This window comes from Ranitomeya imitator, chromosome 4 (assembly GCF_032444005.1).
Source record: "Ranitomeya imitator isolate aRanImi1 chromosome 4, aRanImi1.pri, whole genome shotgun sequence".
Classification (NCBI taxonomy): Eukaryota; Metazoa; Chordata; class Amphibia; order Anura; family Dendrobatidae; genus Ranitomeya; species Ranitomeya imitator.
In genome coordinates, this window is record NC_091285.1 from 437,585,516 (window position 1) to 437,612,258 (window position 26,743).

The 26,743-nt window shown below is 44.3% G+C and overlaps 1 protein-coding gene across 6 annotated transcripts in view; it reads right to left on the bottom strand.

The window, feature by feature from the left end:
* Positions 1-26,743, bottom strand: part of MYO9A (myosin IXA) — a 183,037-nt gene that overhangs the window by 45,544 nt on the left and 110,750 nt on the right. For 3 of the 6 annotated variants that reach the window (XM_069765604.1, XM_069765607.1, XM_069765610.1), the window contains 11 exons: positions 24,905-26,662; positions 23,339-23,420; positions 20,587-20,766; positions 14,400-14,512; positions 14,128-14,252; positions 7,099-7,310; positions 5,332-5,448; positions 4,054-4,245; positions 3,917-3,964; positions 3,673-3,784; positions 1,861-1,922 (listed from right to left, as the gene is read on the bottom strand). In XM_069765604.1, coding sequence (XP_069621705.1) covers positions 1,861-1,922; positions 3,673-3,784; positions 3,917-3,964; positions 4,054-4,245; positions 5,332-5,448; positions 7,099-7,310; positions 14,128-14,252; positions 14,400-14,512; positions 20,587-20,766; positions 23,339-23,420; positions 24,905-26,662 — 3,001 coding nt within the window. The remainder of the gene's footprint in view (positions 1-1,860; positions 1,923-3,672; positions 3,785-3,916; positions 3,965-4,053; positions 4,246-5,331; positions 5,449-7,098; positions 7,311-14,127; positions 14,253-14,399; positions 14,513-20,586; positions 20,767-23,338; positions 23,421-24,904; positions 26,663-26,743) is intronic. The other 3 variants (XM_069765605.1, XM_069765609.1, XM_069765608.1) reach the window with 3 other exon arrangements.

The window sequence follows — 26,743 nt, forward strand, 5'->3', positions numbered from 1 at the left end:
GCATGCACAGTAATGTTCCGCTTGGCCATCTTTCTACTGTGCACCTTATCGTATCCATATATGCGGCGCCTCGCGCATGCGCAATAACTTTATTGCGGCCATCTTGGTGCCTCTTTGACACATCCTGCCTGTGTACTCCTACTTCCGGCGCTCAGAACGCCGACCTGATTTCCGTCGCACTCTGCCGACTAGCCATGCTGTCGCCCTACACCTGATGTGGTTTGATAATTAGGTATGTAAATATTGGGTATATATAGTAGTCACCCACAATTTTTGGCACCTGCTCCTGATGAAGCCACTTAGGTGGCGATATGCGTTGGGCTCCGTGCCCCCTGGACCTCTGGTGATTGGTGATATGGTGATGTTCTCTCAGCAGGGATATCTGCAGCAAAAAATCCTCTTGCTGTGGTATCTATATTGAGCATGCATGCGTCATTTTATGCGTCATTTTGCTCTATTTATCTACTCAGCATCTGTTGATGCAGAGCCTTAATTGGACAGGTATTAGGATTGACAACACTGGGTCATCATTGTCTCTATTCGTGTATTTTACTTTGTCCTTTCTTTGGGTACTTGTTCCAATGATGTCGTTAAACATCACATTTGATGTGGCTCTATGAGTCAGACATATGAGTTGTTAACCAGTCCTCCTTTATAACCTCTGTGCCTCCTTTGGTATGGGCTAATTTACCCATTAAACATCAAAAATCTTATCTTAGAGAACATTTGATCTTCATGGTGGGCATAGAATATTGATTAGCAGCTATATTGGATCTGTTGATTATTAAAAACTCATTCATACCTGTGCTGCGGGCTGTGTCATATTTACATATTTTTGTGTTATTGACGTATCCCTGTTATTTTCTCAGTGGTATTACCTATATTTCCATCCATGACAGTTGTATTGCTATATTATACACATTGTCTCTTATTGTTCCTCACCATATCCATGTCCAGGGGGGTGGTTCCTCATGTGGAACCTATGATTACATTTTGGTTTTAAATGTTTTTAATAAGCGTGGTGTGTCTTTTTTGGTTGACAAAATAAAATTTGTTTATTTCTGTATATATTGTTGTGGTGGTCCCCTTTATATAGCTTGACGTCTTTTTCTGTTTTTCTGCACTCTAAGGTGAAAATAGGCTAAGGGTTGAAGGGGATTCTGCCTCCAGAGCTTATATTACATTAAAAGTGATGTTAACAGTGTTAGTCATGTAATGACTGACTCTTTGCTTTCCTGATGTCACTGCTGAACTGTGAAGGATAACACAATACAGCAGAACTAATCTTTGTCTCAATACAAACATCTGCAGAGCTCCTCTCCTGCTGTCAGCTCTACTGTACTGCCCTTCTTCCCCACATTAGCTGCCTGTGAAATGGAAACTGAAGAAGTGTTTGTTGAAATTAGGTACAGCTCTGTGGCAGTGTAAGAAGACAACTGCAGATGTGTTTGTAATGAGACAAAGCTCAGTTTTGTTGAGTGTGATTATATGTGACAGTCATTTAATGTCTAACATTGGCAACTCCCCCTTTCATATAAAATAACCTCTGGAGGCAGATTCTTAGGGAGATCTGTGTCCAGCCTGTAGATCTTAGTAGCTCAATTACATATTAAGGAAAGGGTAGATTTCTCTGGAATAAGACATCGGATCACAGAGATCAAGATATCATTTTGTTCAGCTGTCTATGACCTGCATCCCCATGTAGATGGCTTAGGAAGATTGATCCTAATGACAGATTTCCTTCAAAATAACTATTTGTTCCCTTCATTTTAAGAAAATGCAAGTGCTATCATTCTTCTTCTAGATAAAGTCTATGATTTATATTAATGAAGTTTATATGTACATTAAAACAAATGTTACCTTTTTATTGCATGTTGAGGTAAGTTGGGAGCAGCATTTCTTGTGACAAGCAAATCTACATACTAAAACAGAGCACAACATTAGTACAGAGTCCTGATTCATCTAATATTACCATTCTACTGGTTAATAGTAATGTCACACTACAAGATGAGCAACACTGAGCTTTTTCCAAGGCGCTGTCGATTTAAAAATAAAAAAAAACATTTAGTTATTCTTAGATTTTAGATGTGTACTCCAATACAATGTTGGCTGGGGTTCCACAATGGTATGTCTTCATCATTATTTTATACAGTTATGGCCAGATTTAGCATCATCACAGCCTGAGCAGATGCCCGATGCACTACCGCTCCTCCATCCCACCAATCAGCAAACTGAGAACATCAATACATAATATTTATGTAATCATGATAGTCTTGGCTATAACACTGTCAACGAAATATCACTGCAGTTTACAGACAAGTGTATGGGGGCCGTTTAAGGTTAGGGTACTGTAACCTGCAGAATGCCTTGGTTATGGTCTTCAGTTTTGAACAATCTTATGCTAAAAGTTTTGACACTCACATTGCAACGTAAGACCATAATTCTATAGAGAATTAGTCATAGCCTCCAAGAAAAACATGACATTTCAGAAAAATAATTAATGCAAATCATATAGTTAGAAAGGACTCCTGCAAATTGGTGAATCCCGGCCTATGAAAAGGACTAGAGCTTCAAGAGGGTACTGCATACCAAATGCAGTAAAAATTAGATGAAGCCACCTCACCTTGTGCTCGAAGCTTAGCCTGGCACATACAGATAGCGGTACAGTCCATGTCAGCTGTATCGGCTTTAATAACTAATTCGTTTATATAAACTTCAATAATTCTGTGCCCAGTAACTTACTCTATTTTTGCCCCCAATGTGAAATGCCTAATCCACTTATCTGGATTTTTCAGCCAATTACCAATGCCACGGAACTACTTGTAGCTTGGCAAATTGAATGTGGGCTCAGGATTTGGTGCCCCAGGAAAAATTATTGTTATTTTTTATTTATATAGCACCATTTATTCCATGGTGCTGTACATGAGAAGAATATAACATTGTTAAAAATATTGTAACTAGAGATGAGCGGTTCGTGCACAATTCAAATTCCCATGTTCAAGCTGATTTTGCCAGGAAAGTCGAAATTGCAGAGATGCTATTCTCCGCAATTTGCATGTCCCTTTTTATGTTCTGGGTTATCTCAAGACCCCAGAGCATAATAAACAAAAAATTGCAAAAAATAAAATATACTTATTTAAATATACCTTAGCGCTCACCTCTCCGGCCCCACTGCTCCTCACCGTCACCTGTCCGGTCCTTGCCGGATTCTTATCAACGTGAATGCTCTGATGGACTTCCAGCTCTGATGAGGCCCGGAAGGGTTTTGCGCAAGCGGGAGTACGGTCATGACATGCGGCGTAACCTTGAGTGCTCATGAGCAGTACTGGTCCAGGGCTCATCAGAGTTGGAGGTCCAGGTCTAGTATAGAGAGACCTGGGGATTTCAATGCTTGCAGTGGTGATAAGAAAATACGCTCAGGACCGGAGATTTGAGCGGTAAGGCGAGTGTAAGTATTTTATTTATTTTTTAACCTTTTGATTACCAGTTACGGTTCAGAAATCTGTGCAAAGGCAAATTACAGCAGAATTCAATTGCACTTCAGTGTATTCGCTCATTCCAAATTGTAACCACGGTGTCTCAAGCAAAATCTCGATAATACAGAAATTGCATTCTGAGAGGCCAACGCACAGGAATATTTGATTTGGAACATTTTACATGCCTAAATCTTACATTTACAAACAGCAGCTCGGTCCATGATCCAGATAAGAGAAGAACAGAACTCGCAGTACGTGGGAATGTTGTACTGAGTGGCCTTAAATATATGGCCATTGTGTTCCTCAACCTGAAGTGGGAAAATAGAAAGACAAAGAAATGTAGAACATAAAGCTGAACAAGTATACACAGAGGCAGAATACTATACAATAGAAGGACAACAAAGAAATAAAGGTAAGGTCAATTACTGACAGGCACTTACAATGTCTGACTCTTTTTTCCGTCTTTTCTTTCTTTCTGGCTTTTGTGTCTTGTAAGAAGGAATATCCAAAATGCACAATTAAAATAATATCCTGTTTTACTTTCTATAGCGCAAGCTTTTCTCTACTCAATAATTACCTTTCCTGGCGTATAATTCAGAGGTTTATATTCAGTGACAAATTCATCTATGAAAATCTTGAATATATTAATCCAAACTTGCACTGGGGACTCGTTCCAACTTCTTTGCTGATGTTGCTTCATGGTTTTGTCTAGGATCTGCTCAAAAAGTGCTCCAAGGTCCCTGTAGCGGATGCTTTTCCCATCTTCTCCCTTTGAGTGGAGATGGTGTAGGTAATATTTTAGAAAGACCGCTATGAAACATTCAAGACAGCATTTAAACAAAGAGATTGGTCTGAGTAGAACGTGTATTACACAAGCTTATTTTACAAGGACTTTCTTTAGAAGGAGCGCTTTCATATTTTCTGGTCTTAGTACCCTCATATGACCTATGAGGTCTTCAAAGCCATTTACATGCCACAACTGTGAGGTTTCCAAGGGTCTTTCTAGAGGCAACTATAGGTGCAAGATCAAGACATTAAAAGAGGTTGTCCACTACCTGGAAACTTTTAAAAAAAATGAAGTAGAATCTGGCTACCGTTCGTTACAACTGGCAGGCAGTGATCCATTCTACGTTGCAAGCGAAATTAGACATCATATCCATATGATATCAATAACATATACTCTTGCTCCCGGCTCCATTTCAGCCATGTGTGCTCTGAGACTCCTATGCCAGTGTTAGGCCACGTGAGCCTTGCAGTCAATCGGTGGCCACTATAAGACTGTTCACCCTCACTTCCTTCGGATGAACTTCGGAAAGGTGGAAGATTAGAGAGAGCAGCAGCAGCGGTCAGAAATTGACAGCAGGGCTTTCAGGGCAATGTCATGCCAACATCACTCTTGGTACAGAGCTTTTTTTCTTTTATTTTACAAGCGGTCCACTACTTAGTTTAACAAGGCGTTTTCCAGGTAATGGATGACCTTTAAAGAGCATTAAAAAATGGGTGTTTCTGTTGCAACTGATATATTTAGCCATCTGCAGACCTCACTTAAAAAAGTACATGTCTACAGCTAATAATTTGGACATATATCTGAACATTTGAGCTACATCTTCCTCAGTATTGCCCAGTATCAGCAGGGTGAGAGAAGGATGGATGAAAGAAGTCCAATACCCTACCACTGACAGAAGAGAGGGGAGAAAGATCGCAAGCTTCAAAGGGGATGCACAATGAACACAAAAAGCAACACAGAAATCAGCTAGCAGCTGAGATACACAAGTTAGTACATATCTCAGCACTACAATTAAAGAGGGTTTTCTTAACAGTATTCAGCATTTGGAACAGTTATTGGCATGGTTACCATAAGTGAACTAGAATAGAGGCTGAAAATGTTCTGGCGAAATTCTTTTAGAGCTCGTTTAAAAAGAACATCAACCATTGAATCCTTTTTTCCATCTTCCGCATCCAGATCCCCGATCTGGAAGAAAAAAAGCCTCATAAACAAAAAGCTCTATGTAAAACATTCGGATATTTGCATTATTGTACAGTACAGACCAAAAGTTAAGCGCATCTGCATACATTTGTATGGATTCTGGGCTGTTCACAGCTGCTTCATATATAAGTGGTCCATCAGAATTGCTGGCATACAGGTACCGGTTGTACTTTTGTTTTTTTGGGGGCTAATTAGCCTTTGTGGACATAGCGTTTTGTTCATTTGGGCTTTTACGGGCATCGTTCATACTCCTAAGGCTAGGGTCACATTGCGTTAGTGCAACCCGTTTAGCGCTAGCGGGTTGCGCTAACGCAATGTTTTTAATGGGGCCTGGGGTCGCGGTAACATCCCCGCTCTCGCAGATCCCCGATCTGCGAGAGCGGGGAACGGACCGCGGGCGCGCCTCGGACTCTGCAAGCAGCGTCCGCGGCGTGCCAGGAAACACTGGCGCGTCGCTAGCGCGTGCCGAAGATGGCATGCGCTAGTGCTGCGCTTTCCCATTGCCGTGAATGGGCGCGCTAACGGACGCGTTGCACGGCGTTAATTTCGCCGTGCAACGCTGTCCGTTAAGCGCGTTCCCATAACGCAATGGGAACCCAGCCTTATATTGGAGGTTTGTGAGTATTCAAGAGGCTTTATATATATAGGGCATATATGCACCATATCTGGTATCTTAATTATTATACTGATTTATTATTATGATTCAGCGTTAAATGTGATATATTTACCTCCATATTGTTCATATACGTGCTCTTTTTTTCAGCTATTGCTATTTATAGGGATTATTATGGGGATTTTTGTACTTCATTGGTTTTAGATGTTTTTATTGGTTTGTCAATAAAAGTTTACCTGCTTATATGTTCAAGTATATATTGTGGTGTGCAGTCTTTAAGAGTGGTTCTTTTTTCTTTTTTTGCTCCAGACCAAAAGTTTAGACACACTTTCTCATTAAAGATTTTTCTGTATTTTCATGTAAATTCACACTGAAGGCATCAAAACTATGAATTAACACATGTGGAATTATATACTATTCAGTAGGACTATCAGCTGTGTATCCACCAGACTTCTGCACAACACAACTGATGGTCCCAACCCCATTTATAAGGCAAGAAATCCCACTTATTAAACCTGACAGGGCACACCTGTGAAGTGAAAACCATTTCCGGTGACTACCTCTTGAAGCTCATCAACAGAATGCCAAGAGTGTGTAAAGCAGTCATCAAAGCAAAAGATGGCTACTTTGAAGAACCTAGAATATAAGACATAATTTCAATTGTTTCACACTTTTTTGTTAAGTATATAATTCCACATGTGTTAATTCATAGTTTTGATGCCTTCAGTGTGAATGTACAATTTTCATAGTCATGAAAATACAGAAAAATCTTTAAATGAGACGGTGTGTTCAAACTTTTGGTCTGTACTGTACATTAGAGCCACTCGCCAGTATATCTTTTTGCAACAAAAAGAGACACAGAAAGTTGCACAAAGTGTGAAAAAGACTCCCAAATATTATTCTATTAAATGGAAAAAATGAACAAACTGGTAAACAAGCCCAAAAAAATCATAAAAACAACACACTTGTACTGGATTTTATATTTAAAAATCTCTCCGTAACCTAAACCACTTCCACTTTACCTTTTTCAGCAAGAATTCGTCCATACATTTCAAGTCGCTGGCGCTGCATATGATCTGCGCCCGCTCGTCCTGCCACTGTGCAGGTTCCAGTCCAGCACTACTGATCTTCACACTCTTCCTACGCTGCACCTTAGGGGATGGATCCTTATTCTCCTTCTCACGGCCTCGACTAAGATCAGGACTGTGAGGAACAAGCCGAGATCCGGGATCACCTGGGAGAGTGTCAAAAAATGATAAAAGCGATAGATACATTTTGGTGCAGTTTATAGCCCCCAAATATCACTAAGAGGTGGAGTCGGCAGAACAAACAAAAGGAATAGAATGTACCATGGTCATAGGCGAGATTTTCACTACACAGATTGTGACTGAGATCATGGATCCACTTCTAAAACAAAGTCAAGGGTACGTGCAGAAGACGTCTTTTAAACTAGGGCGAACTCGCAGAGTTTCATAAGTGGAAACCGCTTCAGGACACGCTAGTGTGTTTTTTTTTTTTAAACACTACAAAAGATACCAAGTATCTTCTGTTTGCATTTTTGGGCTCCCTATAGATTTCTTTATGCAGTTTGCGGTGTCTTCTAAGCAAAAGACGTTAAATGTATGGTCAGGTGACTTCTTTTAACCACTTTGCAGCTTTTAAAACCTGAAATGGTTATAAGATGATCAAAATACTGAGTATGTGAACAGCAAGTCATTGTGACATAGAATTGTATACGTTCATTTAGGTTGTCTGCTTTTTCAGATGGGTTTCACAAAGGACCCACCTGAAAATGATTTGTCAGAGAGCCTAGTGAGTGAACCCGACGCGTGTCGCCACTGCCGTGGTTTCCTCAGGGGTGAATAGCAGTGTACAAAGAGTCACACAAAAGTAAAAAAAAGAGTGGGAAAGGAAAATCTTAATTACGCGCAAAGGCTAGCGTAATAATCTGGCATTTCCAATATGGTGAACAGCTGTTCCATCTAAAACCCCTAAAAAAAATAAAACCTTTACATCTTCAGAGGCGACAATCGTCGATGACTTCAATGAGCTTAATGAATTTTTGCCCTTTTAACGATACTAAACTATGGAATGAAGGAATAGCAGAACAGATAAAAAATAAAAATAAGAAGCTGTAAGCAAAATAAATCTACAGACTAGAAGAAATGTGCAATATTAGCAGTTTTATTTGGCTGAAAGTAAAACAGTAGTGCGCTCGCTTAGTCCTGGCATTGCTCCTGTGCCCTCACGGTGAGGGACAGTGTCATGGGGAATAGTGCCACACACCACTGAGATTCTGAAGAAGAGGGTCAGAAGGTGACTAACGTTAGAGTATTAATACACCAGTATATGTTTGACGTTTGTTTTTATAGTGGTCTCGTGCTACAGAGACAGCAGAGAAGTGGACAGCACAGGCCAGGAGCGGCAAATGATTAGGAGTGGTTTGGACATGACCGACATCAACTTAACTTACACTTTTTGAGCACACTGCGGAAGGAGGCAAGGGAGTAAGAAAACGTAATGGTACTAGACTAGTCTGGTGCTCTATGGCACAGTTACAGCAGGTTATGGGGGGGTTTAGTGAAAATTGCATATGCCAAAACACAAATTTATTGCTAACAGGACAGAGGCAGAAGACAAGATAATGTCATCTGTAGGATTTATAGGCTTTTACACACGTTTTTGCCCCATGCAGCTTCTCTACACATTCTCCTCCATTCATGGAAGAAAAGAATATGGAAAATGGAGAGGGGCACATGTTTCTAAATGGATGACCAAGTGTAATAATCTTTATAAGAGCAGCTGGAATAAAACTAACTTGCTTTTCTTTTATTTTTATGGCAAGGCTATAGTTTTATTATTGGGTTGTCAATGGAAGCATAGGAGGAAAAACAGGATTTTTGGTTGCTTACCGTAAAATCTGTTTCTTGAAGCCTCCATTGGGGGACACAGGAACCATGGGTGTATGCTGCTGCCACTAGGAGGCTGACACTATGCAAACAAAAAAGTTAGCTCCTCCTCTGCAGTGTACACCCCACCGACTGGCATTATACTCTTCAGTTAGTGAGAAAGCAGTAGGAGATAATGAAACAAGGTTGAAAACCATAAACACAAACTTGAGAACTGTAACGTGAGAACAGTCATAGAACAGATAACAACAGAAAAACATTGGGAGGGAGCTGTGTCCCCCAATGGAGGCTTCAAGAAACAGATTTTACGGTAAGCAACCAAAAATCCTGTTTTCTTTATCGCCTCTCATTGGGGGACACAGGAACCATGGGACGTCCCAAAGCAGTCCCAAGGGCGGGAAAAACAGACTTCCATCAGGTCAGAGGACTCACCACTGCCGCCTGCAGGATCCTTCTGCCTAGGCTGGCGTCCGCCGATGCGTAGGTATGGACCTTGTAAAATTTGGCGAACGTGTGGATGGAAGACCAAGTTGCCGCTTTGCAAAGCTGTAGGGCGGAAGCCCTGTGGTGCACCGCCCAGGAGGCGCCGACTGCCCGGGTAGAGTGAGCCTTAATCCCAGGAGGGGGCACTCTGTTCTTGACCCGGTAAGCCTCCAAAATTGCCATTCTGATCCATCGAGCAATAGTCGCTTTAGAAGCCGGCTGGCCTCTGCGCGTGCCATCAGGAATGACGAAAAAGGAATCCGTCTTCCGGAAAGAGGATGTTCTATCCAGATAAATCCTCACTGCCCTGACGAGGTCTAGCTTGTGCAACGATCGCTCCAGAGGATGAGTCGGAGCTGGACAAAAGGAAGGTAGAACGATGTCCTCGTTGAGGTGGAAGGTGGAAACCACCTTAGGAAGAAAAGAAGGTGGGGGTCGGAAGACCACCTTGTCCTGGTGAATGACCAAAAACGGAGGGCGGCAAGACAGTGCCGCCAGCTCGGAAACGCGGCGAATGGACGTGATGGCCACAAGAAAGGCCACCTTCCAAGATAAAACTGATAGAGGAATCTCCCTAAGAGGTTCAAAGGGAGAAACCTTCAAAACGTCCAGTACCAGGTTTAGGTCCCATGCCTCCACAGGGGCCCTGTACGGCGGGACGGCGTGGGCTACCCCCTGAAAGAAGGTCTTAACCTGTGGCCGAGAGGCCAAGGTCTTCTGAAAGAGGATGGAAAGCGCAGAGACCTGACCCTTCAGGGAACTAAGAGCCGGGCCCGAATCCAGTCCTGCCTGAAGGAAGGCCAAAAGAGAAGGCAGGGAAAAAACCATAGGCGGAACGCGGTTGGACTCGCACCAACTAAAGTAAGCCTTCCAGGTACGGTAATAGATCCTGGAAGACGAAGGCTTCCGAGCCTGAATCATGGTGTGAATCACCCGGTCCGAAAGGCCGGACGCTCTTAGAACTGCGGTCTCAACAGCCACGCCGTTAAACTGAGCGACCGAGAATTCGGGTGGCAGATCGGACCCTGGGACAGCAGATCGGGCCTGTCTGGAAGGCGCCAGGGAGCGTCCGCGAGAAGGTTGACGAGCTCCGCGAACCAAGATCTCCTGGGCCAATCCGGGGCGATCAGGATGACAGACACCCCTTCCGCTTTGATCTTCTTCAGCAGTTTGGGAAGTAATGGAAGGGGTGGGAACAGGTAGGGCAGTTCGAACTGTGACCAAGGAATGGCCAGAGCATCGACGCCCACTGCGAGAGGATCGCGGGACCTGGAGACGAACTGCGGAACCTTCCTGTTGATTCGAGACGCCGTGAGATCCACATCCGGAGTTCCCCATCGAAGACAAATCTGATGGAAGACCTCCGGATGCAAGGACCATTCCCCTGCTGCGAGACCCTCGCGGCTGAGGAAGTTGGCGGCCCAGTTTTCCACGCCGGGGATATGCACCGCGGATATCACCGGAACCGTTGCCTCTGCCCAAAGGAGGATCTTGGATACCTCGGCAAGAGCCAAGGAGCTCCGAGTCCCCCCCTGATGGTTGACATATGCCACAGCTGTGGCGTTGTCCGTCTGGATCCGGACTGGAAGGCCCCTGAGGATCCTTTCCCAATGGCGGAGGGACAGAAAGATGGCCCGAATTTCGAGGACGTTGATCGGCAGAGAAGACTCCTGCGGCGACCAACGGCCCTGAACCGTCAGGTGGCGAAAAACCGCACCCCAGCCGATCAGGCTGGCGTCCGTTGTCACCACCTGCCAGTGAACCGGAAGGAAGGACCTGCCCTGGGAGATGAGAGGTGACGTCAGCCACCAGTTGAGAGACCGCTTGACCCGAAAGGAGAGTCTGATCGGCCGATCCAGGGAGAAGACCGACCTGTCCCACTGAGACAGAATGGCTTGCTGAAGGGGTCGAGAATGGAATTGGGCGAAGGGGATCGCTTCCAAGGTAGCTACCATCCTCCCCAGAACCTTCATGGCCGATCGGAGGGAGGGAGGCCGAGGACCCTGGAGCAAGCGTATGTCCCGACAAAGGGTGGATCTCTTGTCCTTGGGAAGGAAGACTCTGGACTGACGAGTGTCGAAAAGCATGCCCAGAAAGATGATGCGCTGAGAAGGAATAAGGCAGGACTTCTTCCGGTTGACCAGCCACCCGAAACGGGATAAGGTGTCGAGAACAATGGACAGGCTTTCGTGGGCCTGGGCAAAGGACGGAGCCTTGATGAGGATGTCGTCGAGGTATGGAAACGGGACCAAGACTCTGACTCTCAAGATGGCCATCAGCGCCGCTATGATTTTCGTGAACACCCTTGGCGCGGTTGCGAGACCGAACGGCAGGGCGACGAACTGAAAATGATCTTGTTGCACTGCGAAGCGCAGGAAACGGTGATGTCCGGGAAATATCGGAACATGTAGGTAGGCGTCCTGGATATCTATAGAGCATAGAAATTCCTGAGCCTCCATGGAAGCAATTACTGAACGAAGGGATTCCATCCTGAAGTGTCTCAGGCGAACCCTCCTGTTCAGCAATTTGAGGTCCAGAATGGGACGAACCTTGCCGTCTTTTTTCGGTACCACAAAGAGGTTCGAGTAGAAACCCGTGTACCGTTCCTTTTCTGGGACGGGAACGATTACCCCGGATTTGAGCAGAGAAGCGATGGCTGCAAAGAAGCCCGGAACTAGAGCGGGATCTCTTGGAGGACGGGATTGGAAGAAACGATCCCTGGGTCGGGAGGCGAACTCTATTTTGTATCCCGAGGATACAACTTCCCTGACCCATGCATCCTCTACTGCGGAAATCCAGACGTCCCTGAAACGGAGAAGACGGCCCCCCAACCTGGGAGTTGGGCTGGAGTCTTGCCGAGAGTCATGCGGAGGTGGATCTTCCAGTCCTGGGCCTGGACGATCTACCCTGGGAATAGCGAGGACGCCAGGACGGAGTGGGCCTGAAGGACACCGCCTTCTTCTCCTGACGTGCCTGTGGCCTCTGCTGCTGCTGGGAAAAAGAGTTTGATGCAGCGAAGCGACGAAAAGGCCGAAAAGAGCGAAACTGCCGTCTAGGAGGAGGGCGGCGAGGTTTAGCCTGGGGGAGAAGAGAACTTGTACCCCCGGTGGCGTCCTTAATGATTTGGTCCAGCTGGGAACCAAAGAGACGAGAGCCCTGGAAGGGCAGACTAGTGAGGGACTTTTTGGAGGACAAGTCCGCCTGCCAGGCCTTGAGCCAAACGGTCCGGCGGATGGCAACGGCATTGCTGGAAGCCTGAGCCGCACAAGACGCGACATCCAGGGAGGCGGCTGCACAGATCGCTGAGCTCACAGTAAAAAACACGTGCGGGGCTGAGCAGGTGCTGCTGCGGAGTGCACACCAGAAGAGTGACTAATCCCTGGAGGAAGTGGGCGGAGCCAGCCACGGAGGCGCCGGTGGGCAGGACAAATATGTCGGGCGGGAAAAAAGCCCGCCCGCAGACCGGAAGAGAGGGAGCGCGCAAACCGGAAGTAGGCCCGGGAGAAGCCGGGGCCTAAAGTAGGAGCCGGCGGCTGAGGAGGATAACCGCGGCGCCGGAAAGATGCGCCGGAAAGGTGCGCCGCCATAAACACAGGCGGCGCAGCAGCCTACTAGGCTGCGCCGCTAGAGAAACCTGCTGCCGAGAAGCCCCCTGCGGCACCAGAGCAGCGCACCGCAGGAAGAAGAGGCGCTCCGGTCTGTCAGGGCCGCAGCGCCTGAGTGCCCCGGAAATCGCGGCGAGCCGTCCTGTCAGGGCGGCAGCGCCGGAGAGCCCCCGGCAAAAACTGCGGCGCGCCGGCCCGACAGGGCCGCAGCGCCTGTGTGCCCCCTGGAAAACCGCGGCGCAGAGGCAGTGCGCCGCGGGGAGAAGATGTGGCCCCTATCGAAGGAGGAGAAACGCGGAGCCCACACTGGTAGGCAAACGGCGCGGCAGCCTATAACGGCCCCGCGTCCGTAAGAGAGGGTCTGCAGAGAAAACTGCAAGCCCAGGTCGTGCTGCGGGAATCCATGCAAGCAGCGACCCGGGATATGGGAGCCCCTAGTAAGACCCCCAGGAAACTCTAGGAAGGGATGGGGGGAAACCGCGGCGCCGGATACTTACCTCAAATATCCCACGCCGGTACTAACCTTGAAAGGGGGATGAGACGTCCAGGGAGCTGATGGACGTCCTCGTCTCCACAACCGACAGGCTCTGGTGGGCGAGTGGGTGGGGGACGGAGCCAGGACCGGACTTCTAAGCACGCTTGTGTGCTAGGATCTTGGTCCTGGATAGGGATCTATGAGGATACGGGGTGGCAGTACACGCCGTACTCATAGTCCATAATGTGGGACTACAGGTGTGACTGCTCACCCTGTATCCCATCCGAAAACCTGAAAGAAAAACGACGCACATTGAGGTAGATAAGGGTCTAATGAAAGACCCGTGTCCACCTCCTACTGACACTAAGCTAAACTGAAGAGTATAATGCCAGTCGGTGGGGTGTACACTGCAGAGGAGGAGCTAACTTTTTTATTTGCATAGTGTCAGCCTCCTAGTGGCAGCAGCATACACCCATGGTTCCTGTGTCCCCCAATGAGAGGCGATAAAGAAATATGAAAATTATAATGTAGCAGTACAGTTATAAAGCAGAAATGTGCGCACAGCATAGGAATTCTTACCATCACCAAAATGGATCCCTTCTTTTCCAAAATTATCTGTGTCCATCTCTAGAACCTCTGTCTGTGGGGTCAGCTTTTCTGCTGCTTTCATCTTCCCCCAGAATCGAATCTTTCCTCTCTGGGGTCTGACATAACAAATGTATGAATCAATCATACGATGTCAGACAATGTGTACATAGATTATCAACAGATGAACTGTTTTGCGTTTTTTCTTCCAGCATATTGTAGACAGGATGATCATGTCCAATGGCTGCATTGGGCAAAGTGTTTACCTTGAATCTGGCTCTGTAGTGCGATGAGCAGGCAGAATGCGAGACATCTCCCCTTGAGACACAGCTTTCTGGAGTTTGCTGAGTCGCTCCCCACTTTGAGCTTTCTGTAACATCTGGGACAAAAAAAGGGAAATTGAGACACAACCAAGTGATCGCAGAAGCATAGACTATAGAAGACCTGTGACACGAGAAGCCGGAGGGAATATCCATAGCGGCTTCTCTAAAGGAAGGTCATGTTTATCAATGGGCACAATATCTACTATATAATTGTCTAAGGGTCACTTCCGTCTGTCTGTCACAGAAATCCCAAGTCGCTGATTGGTCGCGGCAAAACAGCCACGACCAATCAGTGACGGGCACAGTCCGACGGCAAAATGGCTGCTCCCCTCAGTCAGCGCCCGCGCCATACTCCCCGCAGTCAGCGCTCACACAGGGTTAATGGCAGCGTTAATGGACCGTGCTATGCCGCGGTGTAACGCACTCCATTAATGCTGCTATTAACCCTGCGTGACCAACTTTTTACTATTGATGCTGCCTATGCAGCATCAATAGTTAAAAGATCTAATGTTAAAAATAATAAAAAATAGTTATATACTCACCGTCCGTCGGCCCCTCGGATCCAGAACAGGCCTTTCCCGCTCCTCGCGACACCCCGGTGACCGCTCCATGCATTGCGATCTTGCAAGATGATGACGTAGCGGTCTCGCGAGACTGCTACATCATCATCTCGCGAGACCGCAATGCACTCTTGAGACTGGAGCGAGCGAGGAGCATCGGTAAACGCTTCGCCTGGATCCAGGGGCTCCGAAAGGTGAGTATATATCTATTTTTTATTTTAATTCTTTTTTTTAACAGTGATATGATGCCCACATTGCTATATACTACATGGGCTGTGCAATATACTATGTGGGCTGTGCAATATACTACGTGGGCTGTGCAATATACTACGTGGGCTGTGCAATATACGTGGCTGTGCTATACGCTACGTGGCCTGTGTTATACAATATGTGGCCTGTGTTATATATTGCGTGCGTGGGCTGTTATATACGTGGCAATGTTATATGCTATGTGGGCTGTTATATACTACGTGGCTGTGCTATATACTCCGTGGGCTGTGCTATATACTCCGTGGGTTGTGCTATATACTCCGTGGGTTGTGCTATATACTACGTGGGCTGTGCTATATACTATGTGGGCTGTGATATGTACTACGTGGCTGTGCTATATACTACGTGGCTGTGCTATATACTACGTGGCTGTGCTATGTACTACGTGGCCGTCCGCGAACAATCAGCGACAGGCGCAGTCCGACCGCAAATTGGCGCGGGATTTGAACCACGCTTCGCTAATTGGTCGTGGCCGGCCGAATCCTGTTTATTCAATGTATTATTTTAAAATCTTCATAAATAAACTACATACATATTCTAGAATACCCGATGCCTTAGAATCGGGCTACCATCTAGTTTTTTTTTTATAATTTCTGGTCATTCAAATGTTGGTTCAGTTCTATAAATAATAAATGATAAATGGGGAGTGTGAAATCCAATGTCTAATAGGTTCATTGGTTTACATAATCAATAAACTCTTTTGCTTCCATATGATCAAAATTAAGTACACTCCTAAACATTGAAATTGCAACACCAAGAAGGAAAAGTTGTGGTTTTACGGAAACGTATTAACATATGTTAATGATATAATTTTCAAAACAACTTGGTTTATTCAATATCAAGTATGAGTGCCACCTGTAGAAATACACACACTTAACATGCTATCAATGAGGTTATTAATGGTTCTCGGTTGAATGTTCTGCCACATTGAACATGTAAATCATCAAGATCCGCTGCTGGCAGCTCCCTTTGCAATTACCGACCAGTGACGTCTCAGATTTTCTCAAAGGGAGACAAGTCTGTGAATGCTGCAGGCCATGGTAGATTGTTTAGGCCACACAGGCTGCTCACAGTAGCACGAGCAACTTGTGACCTGGTGTTGTTCTGTTGAAAAAAGCTTTTTGAACACTTTCACGTTCCCTTGTAAAGGTTTCTTCACAGTGTTGACCACGAGATCTCCAGAGGAATCTTCGGCGATTGTTCAGTTCAAGACAAAAGTGGGACTGATCACTGAAGAGGATAGACCTCCATTCAAGCCTCCAATGTTGTTTTGCTCTGCACCATGATAGTCTTACAGAGAGGTGGTGTGAGATCAATGGAACACTTGTACAGTGCCTTGCGAAAGTATTCGGACGCCCCACTTTTCAGTTTTTGAATTTCCACAAAAATATAAAATAACCAATAAATTTTGTTTAACTTCACAATTGTGTTCCACTTGTGGTTGATTCTCCACCAAACATAAAGATACCAAATGTAAATTTTTGAAGCATGATATGTGGGAAAAGGTTGAAAAGTTCCAGGGAGCCGAACACTTTCGCAAGGCACTGTAGCTGGATGCCTGGCTCGTAACCCAATGCCGTGCAAAAGTCTTCTAATGGTTCGTATAGACACTGTTTGACATCATGTGATTTTTTACTTTAGCTTGCCAATCATAATGGACTGTAGCCAGATTCCTGTTGTCTCCATTCCAGGTACACTAACAGCTCGGTATTAAATTGATTTGGTTGTGGAACTAGTGGTATGGCCTTTTCTACAAAGTGTCCCAGAAGGAGTTTTTCAACAGGACAATGCAAGCCTGCCTGTTCCTTGTGCTATTGTGAGCATCCTGCATGACCTACAGTATATGTGCTCTCATGGTCTGCAGTGTCTCGATACTGGTCTCTAATCAAGGCATCTGGGACATCATTGGTCAGCAATAGAAACGGAACCTGCTCGCAGCGGATCTCGTAAATTTCGGCGCCCAAGTGCATTCATCATGGCAAAACATTCCTCAGACAACCATTAATTACCGCATTGTTAACATGTCAAGGTGTGAAGTGTGTGTATTTCTGTGCGTGTATTTTCAGTAGTTAATACAGAATAAATCAAGATGTTTTGAAAACTTTGTTTCCATTTTTAAATCATTAACATACCATGATCAATGTCTATAGATTCTCCAATTTCCATAATTCCATGACTTTTACTTGTTGACATTGCAATGTCAATGTCCAGGGGTGGAATTTAGCCTAGGGCTATTCAGATCCAGTAGTTTATCATCATATGCGGTCAGAAAGTTCTATATAAAAGTCTGTTGTTGTTAGTCAAAACAGGGGCGGACACAGACAGAAGAGGACCTCTGTGCAAAAACAACGTAAGGGCCCATTGCAGTAGAATATCTCATCATAATGCACAATTCCTCCTGCTTTGGAGGTGGTGGCAGGACCTCCTTACCTCTTGGGCCTCTGTAGTATGTCCACCTGTGACTCAAATTATGCCTAACAACCAAGTCTGTCTTAGTTGTGAGAGATTCCTTTTCAAGACAGAAATATTGCTGTGCTTGAAAGTGTAGAAGAGTAAAAACTACTTGGCTGCACTCTAGCCATGGCAGTCCCAACAAATGTCAGCTCTTCTATCTTATAGTTTTTACTGTTAACAATAGCACTTTTGTTCATGATGGATCCATTAGATGTCATCATACTGTACATCCATGATGGAGAAAGACAGGTAAGAGTGGAACATACAGATGGGACAGTCTTATGATCTTTTTTTATGCAATGATGCTTTGCTGCCTGATTTTAATACATTCTGACACATAATATGTTTTAGAGCTTAAACAAATGTTCTAGGAGCAAATCAAATTGCTAAATATTGTTACATTACACGTGTTTCAAGTCATTATTCAGATCAAGCGGTTGTGTGTGTACACGTGGAATAACACGATTTCTTCACGTTATATGATTTGTATACTGAATTTTTCACCAGTTCTCCCCTATGCAGTCTCTCAGGCTCAGTGGAGATAAGCTACTATGATCTCTCCCATACACCGTACACACAGAGATGAGGGATTCTCTGTAGCACATAACTAGAAGCATCAGCAGTATAGAAGACCGTTTACATCATCACTGAGCTCTGAATCCACTGAAGTGAAATAAATCTGAAAATGAGACTGCTGGAACGTCTTTTGTACAAAACAAGAAACAAGAGTTTAGTATTAAAAAAAATATTTTTTGTCAGTCCCTAGGGGTGCAAAGGGGAAATAAGAGGGATTGTGGAGTTTAGTTATTAAAATTATTTTCTCTATTCTGTGTTACCTGCATCATTTTATAAATGTTTACTGGTTCAGGCAACCCCCTGTCTTTCTATCTGTGCATGTCCTATAATAAAATTCTAAATGAAAATCTACAAAGGATGTCACAGTTATACAGCAGTAGAGTTACTACAATCAATAGTAAACACGATAAAACAAAGTCTTGCCATTCTATTGGATGGAAGTAAAATTGACGAAGTATCTAATGTCTCCAATTCCTAAATGTCCATGATGTCATCAGTCTGCATGGACATTTAGCTTTTCCATTAAAGTTAACCCATTCCGAGAAGCGTTATGAATGGGACCCATCAGATGCATATGCTATGAGAATGTGTTGATATAGGCCACTACTGGGTGGGGGTGACCTCCCTTATTAAACGAGTACTCGGGATACACATACAACTTAATCCTAGGGTGTGCATACTGGGCCCTTAGGTGGTGGGGGTAGATATAAGATCCCATGACTACTGTCATTCTGAGAATATCTGGCCAGGAAATTGTGAACATTGCAGTAGTTAGACCGTAATCCCCCAACATTGGAGAAATTGAAAGCTAAAATTAAAGGGAACCTGTCACCCCGAAAATCGCGGGTGAGGTAAGCCCACCGGCATCAGGGGCTTATCTGCAGCATTCTGTAATGCTGTAGATAAGCCCCCGATGTTACTTGAAAAAGGAGAAAAAGATGTTAGATTATACTCACCCAGGGGCGGTCCCGCTGCTGGTCAGGTCGGATGGGCGTCTCTGGTCCGCTGCGGCACCTCCCATCTTCATTACAATACGTCCTCTTCTGATCTTCAGCCACGGCTCCGGCGCAGGTGTACTTTGCTCTGCCCTGTTGAGGGCAGACAAAGTACTGCAGTGCGCAGGCGCCGGGCCTCTGACCTTTCCGGCGCCTGCGCACTGCAGTACTATCCTCTGCCCTCAAGAGGGCAGAGCAAAGTACGCCTGCGCCGGAGCCGTGGCTGAAGATCAGAAGAGGACGTCTTGTAATGAAGATGGGAGGCGCCGCAGCGGACCAGAGACGCCCATCTGACCTGACCAGCAGCGGGACCGCCCCTGGGTGAGTATAATATAACGTCTTTTTCTCCTTTTTCAGGTAACATCGGGGGCTTATCTACAGCATTACAGAATGCTGTAGATAAGCCCCTGATGCCGGTGGGCTTACCTCACCCGCGATTTTCGGGGTGACAGGTTCCCTTTAATGATGCCATATGCATGGAGAGAGGTACTTACATTGAAATGAACTCAATAAGAAACTTTATAAATATATGGGAGCGGTGGCTGGTCACTCCTGGGGTGGAATCTGTGGACCTACTCAGACTAACTGTACTAGAATGGTTGGCTATTTCGGAATTTTTTAATATTGTATGTTGATGACATATAGATACCAATTATTTTCTGTTCGTAAACATGTTGTTAGTGAACATTCACCTAATCCTAATATTGGTATAATCCCTGTATTTAATAAAGTGTCACCAGTCTTTGGGAAAATCTTCACGTTGACAAAACTGATAACTTTGTTTGGCATGGGCTACCTTGGAAGGTATAGGACTATATAAACTTTAAAGGATTAAACTTGTTTATTAGGTTTATTGTGTTTGTACTATATTGTATGTAATTGATTATAAAATAAATAACAAATAATCAATAAAAATGATATGATTTTAAAAAAAGTTAACCCATTCTAGTAACAAATTAATATGTATAATATACATAGGCGATGATGTTGGTGGCTGTAAAAGTTACCAGCAATCATTTGATCATATCTGTGTTGTAGCTGCAATGAACATGTATCCCTGTCTTCAATACCAGAAAGAAAGAGGATATTTTTAGGTCTATGTACTAGATGTTAGGAATTGGTGAGATACAGACAATGATGAATGTGAAAAGACTAACAAATGAAAGAAAAAGGGTGTACTGGGAGCCATACAGGATATGTAATAGAAGCATTAGGAGGAAGAGGATGTCCTCAAAGTGTAATTCTAGATGTTCAGCGTCTGTTACTGGACTTTACCATTTCAGAGTCGCTGTGACATGCCTGGATCTGTCTGCCTGATTCCTCAGTTGGATCAGAGGGGGGAATCCGCTCCCCCAGTTCATCTGAATCCTCCTCAGAGTTTTCCCCCCCAAGAGCTCCTCTAGTCATGAAATCTGATCGAGTTCGTGCCATACGTGCTTTTCGCCTGTGCGGCGCCTGACGGACAGAATGACAACGGACATGGGGAACATAAAATAAAAAAACAAGCACCTGATGGAGAAGGACAAATCAAAATACATAAAGCAACAAAATAAATTCACATATCACAAAGTGGGGAAACCAAACAGTATGAAGAATACAGAATGACTCAAGACTGCAGGGAGTAATAACACAGGGACAAGAAACAATTATAGCAAACAGAGGTAGACTACACCAGGCCTGGGCAAATTTTGTCATTTTGGATATCCTGATACCTAAGGGAAAACTAAGTCTGGAAATTAAATATAACTCAACGGAAGTGCAGTGATGGCAGCATCATAGTCTGTTTAGCAGCAGTGGCCATCTAACCTATGTACACATGACCCCTTGATGCAGCTCTGGTGCAAACAATGCATTGCCTTTGGACCCACCCTGTCAGGCTATGAGATTGTTGCTCCCTGCCAAGGGCACCTAAGATTATAGTTACTGTGATAATAAACAGTGGGATCCTGAAAAATGGCATCGGAGGGATGATTACTGCTGCAGGTAATAGTTACTGTGATAATAAACAGTGGGATCCTGGAAAATGGCATCGGAGGGATGAATACTGCTGCAGGTCTTCATTACTGTGGTAATGGGGCATCCCTGAAAATGGCATCGGAGGGATGAATACTGCTACAGGTCTTCATTACTGTGATAATGGGGCATCCCTGAAAATGGCATCGGAGGGATGAATACTGCTACAGGTCTTCATTACTGTGATAATGGGGCATCCCTGAAAATGGTATTGGAGGGATGATTACTGCTGCAGGTCTTCATTACTGTGATAATGGGGCATCCCTGAAAATGGCATCGGAGGGATGATTACTGCTGCAGGTCTTTATTACTGTGGTAATGGGGCATCCCTGAAAATGGTATTGGAGGGATGATTACTGCTACAGGTCTTCATTACTGTGGTAATGGGGCATCCCTGAAAATGGTATTGGAGGGATGATTACTGCTGCAGGTCTTCATTACTGTGATAATGGGGCATCCCTGAAAATGGCATCGGAGTGATGAATACTGCTATAGGTCTTCATTACTGTGATAATGGGGCATCCCTGAAAATGGCATCGGAGGGATGATTACTGCTACAGGTCTTCATTACTGTGATAATGGGGCATCCCTGAAAATGGCATCGGAGGGATGATTACTGCTGCAGGTCTTTATTACTGTGGTAATGGGGCATCCCTGAAAATGGTATTGGAGGGATGATTACTGCTGCAGGTCTTTATTACTGTGATAATGGGGCATCCCTGAAAATGGTATTGGAGGGATGATTACTGCTGCAGGTCTTCATTACTGTGATAATGGGGCATCCCTGAAAATGGTATTGGAGGGATGAATACTGCTGCAGGTCTTCATTACTGTGGTAATGGGGCGTCCCTGAAAATGGTATTGGAGGGATGATTACTGCTGCAGGTCTTCATTACTGTGATAATGGGGCATCCCTGAAAATGGTATTGGAGGGATGAATACTGCTGCAGGTCTTTATTACTGTGGTAATGGGGCATCCCTGAAAATGGTATTGGAGGGATGATTACTGCTGCAGGTCTTCATTACTGTGATAATGGGGCATCCCTGAAAATGGTATTGGAGGGATGAATACTGCTGCAGGTCTTCATTACTGTGATAATGGGGCATCCCTGAAAATGGCATCGGAGGGATGATTACTGCTGCAGGTCTTTATTACTGTGGTAATGGGGCATCCCTGAAAATGGTATTGGAGGGATGATTACTACTGCAGGTCTTCATTACTGTGATAATGGGGCATCCCTGAAAATGGTATTGGAGGGATGAATACTGCTGCAGGTCTTTATTACTGTGATAATGGGGCATCCCTGAAAATGGTATTGGAGGGATGATTACTGCTGCAGGTCTTCATTACTGTGATAATGGGGCATCCCTGAAAATGGCATCGGAGGGATGATTACTGCTGCAGGTCTTTATTACTGTGGTAATGGGGCATCCCTGAAAATGGTATTGGAGGAATGATTACTGCTGCAGGTCTTCATTACTGTGATAATGGGGCATCCCTGAAAATGGCATCGGAGGGATGATTACTGCTGCAGTTCTTCATTACTGTGATAATGGGGCATCCCTGAAAATGGTATCAGAGGGATGATTAGTGCTACAGGTTTCCGTTACTGTGATAATGGGCATCCATGAAAATGGCATCTGAGGGATGAACACTGCTGCAGCTAATAGTTATTGTGATAATGGGGGATCCAAGAAAATGGCCTTGGAGGGAAGGTAACTGTAGTTACTGTAATAATAAACCAGAGAATATGGAAACATGACATAAGAGGGATGATTACTGCTGCAAATTATGGTCACTGTGATAATAAACTGAGGGGTTGGGGTAAATTCATATTAAACAGAACTGAAGTGCAATCTATTGGTTCGGATCTCCACGAGAGATCCAGTTTTTCTAGACCAGAAAATACATTTTAAAAAGCCTGTGATTCCAGCCTGTGAATGCAAGTTTCTCCAGAGATTGTGAGTAGCAGATCCAGTCTGCTCTTCTTCCAGCAGCCAGAGAGATTCTCACCTCACTTATTCCGGACGGCTCAGTTGCATCCAACCGCTTTGCAAGTTCACTGCGTGCAGATCGATGCTGAAGGGAAGAACTGCTGAAATAAAATGTTAGAAGATCAGTAACAGAAACAGAGAAAGAGGAGTTGTCCTGTTCATGACATAAATGAAGCAGACAATGTCAGGCCTCTGGTGCACAGTCCATTCTCAATCAGCACATAAAAGGGCTACTATAAAGGTCCATTAGGCCTCTACTTTACCTCTGTATTCCTCCATTGTTATAAAGAGGTGCATGGAAAGTATTTTATCAGATTCTGTACAAATACCAGAAAAAAACAAATAAAAAAAATTGTGGCGTGTTGCTTCAACTTCCCAATGTACTGAGGTATTCAACCCAAAAGCAATGCTTCTAGGGAAAAATATCTCTATATGCGGAGTCTGAACAGCATCACATAGAGGATAGAAAGAAAAACCCAGGAGATTCCAGCAAAGGAGATTAAAATGCAATAAAAAAAATACGATGGGACCCATGATAACTATGCAAGATGGGGGTAGACAATTCACCCTGTCATCACTACACAAACAGTATTCTTTTGTATAGGCTACTGTTGTTGAGGGATATATTCACACACAATGGTAATGGTGGCGCAGTGGAGATCAGAACAACAAGGAAAAAGTCCATATAGAAGCAGTTTTTTTTTACTGCAATCATGGAAACATTAATACTTACATTACATTGGGAACTGTGACTATTTAATCCAAAACGAAAATTGTAGAAACACACCCAACAAAAACCAAATGGATGGATTAACATGCATATTTATTTGTTAAGATGCCAAAGATTTCACAGCATGCAATGGGTGAAATTTGTGAAGAAATTCTGGGGGGGGGGGGGGGATTAATATCACATGGATTTAAATAAGCACTCTGAGGAATAATGGTATTCATTAAATCTGTGTACGTGTTCATATACTCACCTATCGGAACTCTATCTGGGATCCGGAGTCGTTCCTACTCCTCTTCTCAATGACATCACTGCCCTTCTGACTGTCTGGCTCACTCTACCCTTTATATACGAGCCGGAAGTCTCTTTTACAGTGAAAGCCTATGGAGCCTTGTTCTGACACTCCATAGACTTACATTGTAAAAGTCACTCCCGGGTCGCACAGAATGCCATGTGACCTGGAGAGTCTGAAGAGCAGTGATGTCACTGAGAAGAAGAGCAGAACGACGCTGGAGAGCGGCGGTAGGCGAGTATACTAATACACTCACACTACACACTATTCACATAGACACACATTTAATGAAAAAAAGTATTAATGGGAGTGCTTCTTTAAAATCCGTACAGCTGGTCGATTTTAATGTAGATACTCTCCCATAACGAGTGGATGAGATTTCTTACTTTACTGCTACTTCAATACACTGAGGATTTTATGACACACACAAAAAGACAAAAAAAAAATCACAGCATTTCTGCTACGTCTGGCCTTTTTTAGGGTGGGGAATCAATTTTTAAATGCTAACTTATTTGTGAAATATAAGCATTTTGTTTCTACACCAGAAATATAAATGTATCACTTACTCTGCTTCACTACCAATAGTTCCTTTGGGGGTAAAAAAGAAGTTGGAATTCACAGCGCTTTGCATCCAAGGGCGTCTCCCTGGATCACCTATGTCTCCAGTGACATCTCGTTTTTGAGCGCCCTGTACCTCCCTTTGCTCCAAGAACATGCTGACTGGACGGTCATTGTGTGAGACCAAACCAGTCTTCCCTTTAACTGTCAATCCTTTGATCTCAGTCTTAGAAGGAGGGCTCTTCCACGGTGTACTTTGTAATAGAAGAGACTGTGGCCTATCAGATTGCTTCTTTGTAGAACTCCTTGGTAAGTGCAAAGAGTTATCTTGATCTCTGTTATGTCCCTGTTCTTCTTGCAGTTTACGTTGTCTCTCCAGCTCCTGTTTTTCTTTGCGAATTTGCTCCATCATAAGTCTTTCTTTTTCTTGCTGTAACTGCTTCTGGAGCTCCTCTTTTTCTTTATTAAGTTTCTGAAGTCTTTGAAGGACGGTGTCTGAAGGAACAATTCCAAGATCATTGTGTTCCTGTGTTTTAAGCATTCCCTGGTTAGGGACATAAAAAGTAGGAAGGCTGCAGGAAAGTTGGGGATCACGACTGTGAGATTTGTATACAAAGGGGATGGACGTTTTGGCTGGTGCACTTTCTGACAGTTCGTGTGCAGAAGGCTTTTTTCTCCAGCTAGATGCAGAGCTCCAGGCAATATCAACTGCATTGGTTAAAGGTGATGGGGAATGATGGGACATGGAGTCCGCCTGGATCTCTGAAGAGTCTTCATGCTGTGTTAGGAGTGTTTTTGTATCAGAGACCGAAGACTCTTGGAGTGTAGGGCTTGGCAAAGAAGTTTGAACTGGCGAAGTAACATATCCATTGGACGAAACATTTTCTTCTCTACTAGAGCTTGAGTTTTCTTTAAAAGAAACACAATTAATGCCATTAGAATGTGGCGTCCCACTATTAGAAATCTTCTCAGCTCCATTGGAGTGTGGTTTTGGTAAAGAGTTTGCTGTTTTTGGACTCAAAATACAAGAACTAGGAAGCTCATTGTTGGAGTGAATTGTTGCTTTGTCACCGGTGGTTTGAATTTCTTGCTTAGGAGTGTTTGCTAAGTCTTCTGTAACTGAGCTGACAGATGTACATGAGTGATAATCCATTGGTTCAGAAATAAAAGACTCTGCTTCTTGAGAAATCAAAGAGTCGGGCATTTCAAGGGAATCTTGTGAATTTTTACTGGAAATTTTAGGAGGTCTACGAGTTGGAGAATCAGATGTTTTGTTGTAGGATACCACAATTGCAGTAGGTTCCCCAGGAGGCTGAGGGTTTTCTTCACAGCTAATAAGTTCCAAACTGCCAAAAGATCCCTCACTTTCAGGGGTATCTGGAACTTTATCTAGAATTAACTCTGCAGACCAACGTCTTTCATCTGATGGAGATACTCCTCCACTACTACGGACTTTCAGCAATTCAAGACTAAACTGTGCCTGCTCTAGCTCTCTCATTCGACGACTTTCTCTTTTGGCTCGGACCACTTTCCTTTGATTAGGATCCTCCAAGGATTTTGGTCTCTCTCTAAACTGCACTTCACCACCTTTTGCAGAGAGTGCTGCACTTGGTGGGTTTGAGTGGCTCCGCTCAGAGATGTCTTCCCAATGGCTAACATCAGTGTCAGGAGATTGCAGTGGTGATTTGAAAACTGAACTACTATTATCATCCAATAAATTGTCATCCAGCAAATGGTTTGGCATTTTTTGCTTTAATGATCGTACCCTACAAAATAAAAATGAAAATATATGAATAGTTTGGAAATTCCAGAAAATTAAAACTTGCTATAAATGGTTAAGGCACAAA